We start from the raw sequence: 10,000 nt of genomic DNA, 5'->3' as shown, positions 1-10,000 counted from the left end.
CTTTCTCTTTCCATCTTAACACAAAGTCTGATAAGGTGCTTGCCTGTCCAGATTGGAATTCCTTAAAAATATCTGGTTTCCTATTCAGCCGGCCGAGCGGAAGTATAACTGCTTGCTTTCCGCTGCTTGTGTTTACTGTAGCCCGTTTTCCTGTTTTCTGATTCTCTCTGATACAGTGCGAGTGGCCGCCACACTGAGCAGCCTCGATTTCTTCCCTCCAGTCTCTCGCTCCAGAAAGACGCCAACATAAATGCCTGGCTATTTCTCATTTAGGCTTTTATCACAAGGCCTTGGTTAAAAAAGAAACATGACGGACAAAAATATCTGCTCATCTTAACACACAAAAAAAGACAATAGGCCTCAGTGAAAGGAAGTCACAAGATGGAGAGGACAGTGGAGAGAGAGGCTCTGCGGTAGCCACACGGAGCTGGTGGACTATGAGAAGAATGCGTATCACAGCGAGAGGAGAATGCAAGGAATGCCAGTGTAATTTTATCTAAAGCCCAACGCTGCTTCCAGCCATTACCTGTGTGCTCCTCTTATCCAAAGTCTGACCAGGGAACAGTCCTTGGGGAGGACAAGGGTGGGGGGGTGGTGGTGGTAATGGTGTAGCCCTCACTGTCATAGAGAATTTTGCAGCGCCCTGCGATGTCCGGCCCTTAACCGTCCACTGTGCCATCTGTGTTAGTGAGGGTTGGAAATGGACCAATTATGTGCTGTTATACACAAAATAATGAGGAGGGCTTTCTGAGTCACAGCGGCACACACATAGAACACATGGCTATTTTAACCATGCCAGTGAACAGCACGCTACTCTAATGATGCTGAGACACACCCTTTCACACAATAAACTGATGTCTCAGGGTGCAGCAGTTGATTTTGTTCTCCACTTTGATGCGTGTGTGTGTTTTGTTTCATTTGTTTTATTTGTTGGACCACAACAAAAGCTCACTCCAAGGACATGTCCTTATATGTAATGTGTCACCCATGTGGTCTAGTAGGCATTCATCTTTCAAAACAGCAATAACACAAAACCCCCATTTTTAACACAACTGCTGGTGAAACAATTACTGCTGGGGGCGAAAAAGGAGAGAAGTGCATGCTACACGGAGGTTGTTTTGTCCAGCGCCTCCCGTGAGCGCCACAGTTGGGACCGTGTCACAGGAAGCCGAGGAAGAGGCCAATTGTTCTAAAAAATGAAAAGCCAATGACATCACTCCGAGCGATGGCCTCACAAAAACTTTTACAAGCACAAGATAATAACAGCACAATAAACAGGCATATGACTACTATCCCCCTCCGGTGCGACAGGGAAGCCCTACAGTCTGTTTTTGTAAGTCTCGACTAATTTGTTTTTCTCATTGCAGGATTGAAACACTTAAAAAAGAAACATTCTGAGCAGGAGTGGCTGGTGAAGCCAACATTTCTAAGCACAACCACAGTGTGCCCTTCTCTGCCCCTGTGTCCTCTCCTCCCTCTGTCTGTCTTCTCCTCTCTCTATACTTCTCAGTCTACACTGTTACTTTCTTTCTCTGTGTGTGTGTGTGTGTGTGTGTGTGTGTGTGTGGTGTATGTGTGTGTGTGTGTGTGTGTACACATATACAATACATCTGTATGTATGTATTTATCTTTTGTTTGTATGTAGGTCAACGTGAAAATACATATTTATATATGTATGTATGTATATATATATATATATACTTTGTGTGTTATCTGTGAGTGTATTGTATACAGTGCATCTACTAGTGCATAGTCTACTCTAGTAGGTGACTTATTAGTGGAGTGCTCTACACCCAGCTGAGTCCTGGGGGTCTCCGTGGTTGCACAGGATGCGCTCTGCGACAGGAACGGACAGCAGGAAAAGCTGCTGGTCATTCACAGGAAGCGCGAAGAATGCGAAGGCGCTCGGGGAAGTGGGCCTCTCTCGCCACTCTTCCCCGCTCGTCACTCTCCACTCTCCTGCTCCCATTGTCAAGATGAGAACTCCACGGGAATCCACCGTCTCCTGCCTGCCGTCCGTAAATATATCACGAACGCCGTCAGCCAGACGCGAAATCATAGCCCAATCAGACAACCAGAGAATGAAAACAGGCCATCTGACCTCTTCCCAGAGGACAGCTGTGGTTTGTCCAATGAGGTGGCTGCTGTTGCTGATCAGAGCTCTGTTATGTTTAGACTGGGCACTGGGCGGGTATGGTTCTGCCACGGTGCTGCCACCCTCGAGTGGGCACTAAGTGGCAGAGAGTGACTCACACACACGGGGGAGACGGAACACAATTGCCTCGGCGACCACGCAGGCACAGACGAGGGGAGAGGGGGGGGGGGGGGGAGCTTGTATACCGGCAGATATTTACATACAGTCAGCCAGGCTTCCTGTCTTTGTCAAGCGAGGGAGCATTTTTTTTCGTGTGACCCATTGATGTAAGATCTACTCTTTCCTGTGTAGAGAGAAGGGAGAGCACAGGGATGGGGGGCAGCTGAGTGTTAGACAAGAAATGCCATATGATTACAATGGCCACCAAAACAGGACAGAGAGCAGATGTTTAAATTTAGGCTCTCCCACACATCACGCCTTTCAGAGATGAGGGCTCCAAAAGCTGTCAGGGTCTCTATATTGTGTGGGTTTCCTGAGCATTATCCAAATTTGACCCCATGAAGGCTTATCACATCACACAGACTTCACAGATGGACCAAGACAGTAAAACAAAGGTGTTTTAAGTTCCATATTGGTTTATATGGAATTAAATGGCTTTACTGTCCTCTATAGCCTACTGAATGAGTAGCCTAAAGATAGTGTTCAACACCAAATGAGGGGTGGTAAAAAATTAAAACAAAACATCAATCAGACAGATGGAAACGTTTTGTCTTTTTGAAGGAAAAAAAACAGTAGCAGAAATGAATTAAAAAAAAAGTGTAATGTCGGGAGGATTTGGGCGTTGTACGAAGTTGACCCAACTGCGTGTGTGTGTGCGCGCGCGTGTGTTTTTGAGTAGCGCGCTTTGTCTGCGTGCGTGCGTCTCGCACACTATCTCGGTGTCGGCGTCTGTTCAGGATTTTGGGGCAAGAGTTCAACAGTTCCCCCGCACAGAGAAACCACTTTGGACTTATTCTTAGGAGGTTTTGGAGGATTCCAGGACGTTTGAAGAGAGACGGTTTAGGTGGAATGTACACACTTCGAACGGAGCTAAGGATTCACCGCGGAATGTCTGCCATAGTTTTTATTGGGCTACAAAGTTTTTTACGCATACCCCTAGTGTAATTCTGTCAAACAGGAGCAGTTTTGTTCGTCTCATTTGGAACATGCACTTTGGACGGAATGACTTAAAGTAAGTTTTTTGGCGAGAAAATGTTTTAAAGATTTGAACTCTAATCCGGAAAAGTACTTTCTCAGCATACTTTATTGATTTAAGCAAGTGTTTTGTTTTTTGAAGGTAACACTAAAGACGGGCAATTTACGTTAAAGAGAGGAAAGAGGGGTAGCCTTAAGAAATCAGAATTTTGTTAGACGTGTGTGAAGAAGTAAGCCTTGTGAATTAAATCTCTAATTTGAAGAACTGTCAGAAAAGTTTTCTGCTTCATTCCTTGGGTGTGATGCGACTTCTTCAAAGTTAGACCAGGAGCCTCTACGCAGTAGGCTACCACTCAAATAGCCTACTTTGTAGGCTACAGCTTCAAAAAACTTGGAACATGATTTTAAAGAATAGACTAATGGATAAATGACGTGGGGTGAGTTCAGCAACAGTTTGAGTGTCTTCTTGACGTTATTCCAGACGCCCTTATGAAGACTACCGTGATAGCCTGTGTCTGTTTATTTAAATCAGGGGCTATTTCTCCATGAAAGATTCGCAGATTCTCATTAGATTACTATCTAGCCTACTACTATCTACTATCATATAGCCTAGTATTGAAATAGGCGTATTTATTTGACCTAGGCTACAAAGCAACGCAAGTTATTTTGTTTTTAGCCCAACCACATTTTCTGCACATTAGGATACCAGAGAAGATAGACAGATAAGTCTAGTTAGCCTAGGCGCGTCTGTCCTCGTAGGCCTATTCTTTAATGTTACATCTGTCATTTCATTAACATTGTCCACACGTGGGTAGCCTATTTGAGCTCGTGCACGCACCCCTGCTAGGGCCGAGTTAGTAGCCTAGCTGTCAGATAAATACGAGGCAATGTCAGGCCACCGCTCTAAATACCTTGATATTCCCTGTAAAGGCGTAGTCTCCATGGCAACGCCGCATCTGCTCAGGGGAAATATTTTACTTTGTGGTAGGGTCTGGGCAGCTAAATGCTCTGCGGAGTGGAGAGGGTGAATATGAATACGCTGACTCACAAGAACATTCCACTGAATTACTTAGGCGAATCTCAACACTCAGCACGGGGTTGACAAGTCATGTTACGCTGGGAACGTGGGCCATGTGTGGGCTTACAAGGAGTTCACTGAGCTTTGATGTGGAGGCATTCGAAATTTCCCCAATGTTTTGCTTTCTCCCGCTCCTATGTCGGAGAACGAATACTATACTTAAGTCATCCAGTGATTCTGAAGGAGGGATAGAGCAGAAGTTGACTCATGTTGCCATATGAGAAAAAGTAAAGGAGAGAGGAAAAAAGCTGCTAGCCGATTACAATGAGTATTTGTAGCCTACAGAAACATGAATGAAATAAAATGTCAGTAGGCCTAGTAGGCTATATTTCTGTATAAAGGGACAGTTTCTCCATTCTGACAACTGTTGTTTAAAGGATACTGTTAGGTTCAAGTTCTGTGATGGACATGTGTAGCAGTATCTTTTGCTGAATGACATCCTCTTTTCTTTGCATATAATCCACAGGTTCTTCTGCTTGTGACTGGCAGCAAAATGGGCCTAGTCCTAGTCCTAGTCGTTAGCTGATATTACTTATGCCATGTGAAAGGATGGACCATCCAAGCAGCCCCACCTGTGACAGCAGTGACCCAAATGGTTTCGTGAACCGTGTGTTCAACGTCTCCCTGGACGTGGAGAAGGAAACAGGGATCATGCGGGTTCAGGAGGCCAAGCCTGGGGAGCTCGAGGCATCCCCCCCTCCGACCCCGGTGAAGGACCATCCGGAGGCCATCCGGAGGCCCAGATCCACCGGCATCTGGAAGATTCTTAACCGGCGCAGAACCGCCTCGGACCTGGACCGCCGGCCGCACTCCATGATCCTCCCCGGCGAGGCGTCCATCCCGAAGCTCTCCTTCATGGACAAGGTGAGGTCCTTCAAGAAGCTGAAGACCCCGACGTCTGTTTTCAGGGGCAAAGCGGGCAAGCTGTCCAGCTCCAAGCTCAACAGCTCGCTCAGGGATGAGCCCGAGGATGACAGCAACATCTGCAGAGACTTTCCCTCGCCGCTGTACGCCCACAGGAACACGCTCAGGAACCGTGGAAAGAGGCACTCCTACGCTGGTCACACCACCGACTTCGACGTCTCCTTCGAGGACATTGACTTGACCCCCACCCCTGAGAACGATCAAACACCTGTCAAACACGTGGCCAACAACCACAATGGATGCAAGACTTTGGAGAGGGTGACGTACACCAAGAAGGCACATCCGAACATTTCAAATTGTAACAACTCCACACTCACAATACATGAGGAAAGGTCTGTGACAGAGAGTCCCAGGGTTACTGTGAGATCTAGAAAGACAAAAGGTTCCGAAGTGTGGAGCTACTTGAGAAGGATCTCCTTAATGGGAAAAGGAGGTTCGGGGTTGTCTGACAAGAGTTTTGAATCTTTGCACACACTAGACAAGACCATTGACTCAGACTATGGCTCAGTCGACTTTGAATGTATCAGAGATTTTCAGCCTGCTCCAAAGCCCACAGGTGCCGATGGCAAAAGCAGCCATTTTGGTGGGCTGGTTCGTTTCTTCAACAGCATGGCACAGACTGCACGTAAATGGAAGAATTCTTCGCGGTCATTCTCACCGCCCGATGAGGAGCGCTCGCCTGTCGGCTCCCCGCGGTCGCAGAGGCCACGGGACTTTCCCCATGCCACGTCCATGACCTTGCGGAGCGAGGACAAGGTGGAGTGCCTCTCAACAGGTTCTCACCTGTCTCCGGATGGAAACCTGTGCGAGGCCTCACCTGCCAAGGCAGCGCCGGGCAGGTCCCCCCAGGTAATCCTGAAGTCATGGAAAGTGTACCCAGACTCACCAGGAGGGAGCAGTCGCCCCTCAAACCCCTCTGAGGGGTCAGGCTCGACTCTGACTCCCCTAAACTCCGCACGCACCTCTCTGGCCACTATAGAGAACCAACCGAGGGGTGATGTCACAGAGGGGGGCTCACTCTCTGAGGCAGAGAACCAATCAGAGTGCATCTCCCCTGAGGAAGTGGCGGACCTTACAGAATCTGAGTTGGGTTCTATGGATATACCGGTCTCTATGGAGAAAAATGAGTCTGTCAGCAACCAATCAGCTCCAGAGAAAAAGGACTCAGTTCCTAACAGGGCAGCCGTAGCTGGTGGTTCTGATGAGGTGTTTATGGTAAGGGACACCGTAACTTTGATATGACTTGTGATTCCCTTATGTGTACTGTAAACACAACTAAGATACTATATGTCAGTTATGGTTTTGTCATAAATGTTGACAAACAATTGTTCTGTAAATAACAAATATCCTGTTTTGCGATGTTCTGTATTCACCTCTACATTCTACTTTCACAGAACGTTCACAACTTCTTTTCATCATTGTTTAAGGAGACCATTAATTTACATTGTAATTAATCCAGATCCATCTCTCCTCCTCACCAGTACTCACTCTCATTCTTAACCTTCATTTGCACAGAAACACATTTGCTCTCATTGCTTCATATAAAAAATATCATCTCACTAAGTCAAACTGGGATTTTCCCCTCCAAATTTAATCAAAGCAGCATTCTGGGATTCCTGTAAGTGTGCCGGTAGGCGGTAGTGAGGGAGAGGGCTATCAGGAAGTACATAGCTGCAGTTTTCCATGCCCTGGTAATAGCTACCTTCAGACAGCCCCCAATTCATTCAGCACACACATGGTGTAGGCTGTCCCCTGTCAAATAACAGTGTTCAATTACTGAACCAGGAAAGAATAGGAGTCAGGTCAAATTTAGCTCACCCTGACTGTGCAGTCTTGACAGAAAGCACTGGCCTGCTCTTAGGCCTTCTATTTCTCTCCTCTCCTGTTCTCCTAGGATTCCCACACACAACCCTGTGGTGTGATGAGTAGCACTGCAAATTAGTCATATTCTCTCACGTTTTTTTCCCTCTTCTTTTCCTTCTGCTGACTGGCGCATATGAGTTGGTGTACTGTAACGGTGTGATGAGCAGAGAGCATGAGATGTCTCTTTACATTAGTATTCCAGCTATCACCGTGAAGAAGCACAACCCCCCCTCGTGTGACCCCCCCCCCCCCCCCCATATGCCCACATGCTCACTCTTTTCGTATAGACCCTTTCAACAATAAAAACAAAAACAATGCTTGAACGTTCTATTTGGGCCCCAATCTACTTCCTCTGCATTAAGATAACATATGGAATGTTAAAAAGGAAGTCTTGTGGGGCCAACTATGATGCTGATAATGGAACTCTCTTGAAAGGGTCTATAACTACTGAAAGTTCCCCCGCTCTTGACTCAAGGACTTGCTGTGACTAGTGTCCAATGCATTTCTCACAGTTTTGCTCACATGAGATTTGTTCAGGGAGTAATGAAGCGAGTCTACTGAATACTGGAAGAAGTGTCCTCAGAGACACACACACACACACACGCACACACACACAGTCTAGGGAGGTCAGTCTTTTCTCTTCCCTTACTCTCTCCTTCTTCCTCTCCCTCCATCTCTCTCTCTCTCTCTCTGTCTCTCTCTCTCTCACTCTTTCTCTTGCTCTCTCCCCTTTTTCTCTGAGCACAGACAGATTCAGAGTAGATTTAGGTCACCAAATTCCTCTCCTTTTTAACCATGTGGCTGAAAATAGCCCCTGGCAGGTGTCGACGGGACAGGCATCAGGCGCACGCCCGAGGCTCATCCTGGCGCCCGCGGCCCCGTCCTTGCCGTCTCACTCCCTTCCCCGGTGCGCCGGCGACCGCGGCCGGCCTCCCTGTGCGTGACCGCTCTGAGCGTGCCCCACCCCATCCTGGAGGAAGGATACACGGGGCCGCTCGGGCCCGTTGACTCGACCCTGGGCTCCCACTGGCTACGGAGGGAGAGCGGACCGAGCGTGCTCCGAGTGAGGCGTGCCTACCCCCACAAGAGGCCGCGCTCGGTCATCGAAGGAGGAAACGGCCTTCTCAGCGGGCCGGACGCCGCCATCGCCGCCGCTGCGCAGCAGCACAGAGTAAGCCCGAAGTTCCGTGACCCCAGCTGACCTCTCACCTACTCTCTGCCTCTCCGTTCCTGGAACCTCTGCTGTCCCAGCGTAGAGTCTGCAGAATGGCCTTTCCTGTCCCTACCTACCTTCCCCGCTCTACTGCCAGCTGACCCCCGGCCAGGTCACTATGTTATATCAGTGGAAAAAAACAGCTGTTCTGCTCTCAATAGTGTCTAATTAGCCTGAAAGCACAGGAGTAGGAAGTTTGTCCAGGATGCATGGGATCCAATAGTCCATGTTAGATCATCAGTGCTATCATACTCATATGCTGTTACTAATGCTTATGCATCTGCTATTTACTCTAAATGTTTTTGGATATACACTGAAAGGACGTATTCTAAAATGGAGGCTAAAATCGCTGTCCCACTGTTAGTATCATTGTAATCTTAATATGTACTGGAATATTGTGACAGAAGATGAAAGCCTAATATTTGAAATTCTGAGTATTTGAATTAGTTCTCAAATCCCTTTGTTTTTATAGAGCTACAATCTAGGATGCATTGCATTGTTAGTTTACTTTGAGAATGGATTTTTGCTGATGTGTGATCTTGATACAATTGAGACCATTAACAGCTCAGTAAGCTGCATTGTCTGTGTGTAGAGCCCCATTTTCAGTTTTCCTCAGTAAATAAACAGTGGTGACATTTAAGTGTTCCTACATAAAGGAACAAAAAAAGGATGAAGAACCAGACAGAATTAAAGACCAAAATAAAACAGAGAAAAAGAAAGAAAGAAAGAAAATCAGACTGTCAATGACCTCCCACCTCCTCCCACTCATTTATAAATATAGCTTGCCGGCTTCTGATCTGTAATGCATTCACCACATGCTCAACTCTGATGTTGAGGCTAACGCAGACTAGCATTTATACTCCCAAACAATGTACTACGCATGGCCCCGTTTCAAGCAGCTGATATTTATAGCTATGCCTTGCGTCCCCACCACAACTCTCCATTCCTCCTGCTTTGTTCCTTCATTACATTCTCTCTCGCGCTCTCTCTATTTACTGTATCTATCTATCTCTCTCTCACTTTCTCTCTCTCTCTCTCTCTCTCTTGCTTTCTTCTTACTGAATGCTTAAGCCCCTGCTTTGATCCATCTGCTGCGTTCAATGCTATCAATTAGAGTCATTCAGTTCATATATGCATCTCATCCTCTTTGGGAGTTCACCTGCATGCAATCCCTCAGAATTCTTGCACACACATAATCAGCTCTCTCGGGGGGATGGGGGTGGTGTGGGGTTGTGGAGCTTCCAGCTCTGTACCTGGCTGTGACACTAACTTTATCTAGTGGATTCCAGACTCTGTCCCGCCCCCTGGGAGTGTCTCCTCGCGACCCCCCCTTCAGGGTCATCCTGCAGAGGTGCCGCTCTCTGCCCCTGCCCCAGTACAACCCGGCTGAGTTGGTGCCGGTGAGACAGGAACACACGCTGCCTCAGACAGGTAAACTCACTGGCGTTAGGTAAACACCCCCCTATTAGCACCATTCAGAATGCCCGCATGATGACTTAGCACTGTACCAGGTAATCATACAGTTCATTCTGTATGGTTGTTTCAATTCTCAACTGGATTTTTTACTCACCATGTAGTGCACTATAAAAGACCCACAATTCACCACTGACTGTATAGACTATGTATAGACTAC

The 10,000-nt window shown here is 47.2% G+C and overlaps 1 protein-coding gene across 4 annotated transcripts in view; it reads left to right on the top strand.

Moving 5' to 3' along the window:
• Nucleotides 1-2,976: 2,976 nt before the first annotated feature.
• The window catches only part of LOC121694435, a 51,295-nt gene continuing 44,271 nt past the window's right edge, over nucleotides 2,977-10,000 (top strand). Inside the window, exons 1-4 of one of the 4 annotated variants that reach the window (XM_042074601.1) lie at nucleotides 2,979-3,326; nucleotides 4,834-6,506; nucleotides 7,966-8,325; nucleotides 9,657-9,798. In XM_042074601.1, coding sequence (XP_041930535.1) covers nucleotides 4,902-6,506; nucleotides 7,966-8,325; nucleotides 9,657-9,798 — 2,107 coding nt within the window. In that variant the 5' untranslated portion in view covers nucleotides 2,979-3,326; nucleotides 4,834-4,901. Of the gene's footprint in view, nucleotides 3,327-4,833; nucleotides 6,507-7,965; nucleotides 8,326-9,656; nucleotides 9,799-10,000 lie in introns of all 4 variants that reach the window. The other 3 variants (XM_042074602.1, XM_042074603.1, XM_042074604.1) reach the window with 3 other exon arrangements.

This window comes from Alosa sapidissima, chromosome 20 (assembly GCF_018492685.1).
Source record: "Alosa sapidissima isolate fAloSap1 chromosome 20, fAloSap1.pri, whole genome shotgun sequence".
NCBI lineage: Eukaryota > Metazoa > Chordata > Actinopteri > Clupeiformes > Clupeidae > Alosa > Alosa sapidissima.
The sequence above is the reverse complement of the archived record's forward strand: the minus strand, read 5'-3'. Positions and strand labels throughout refer to the sequence as shown.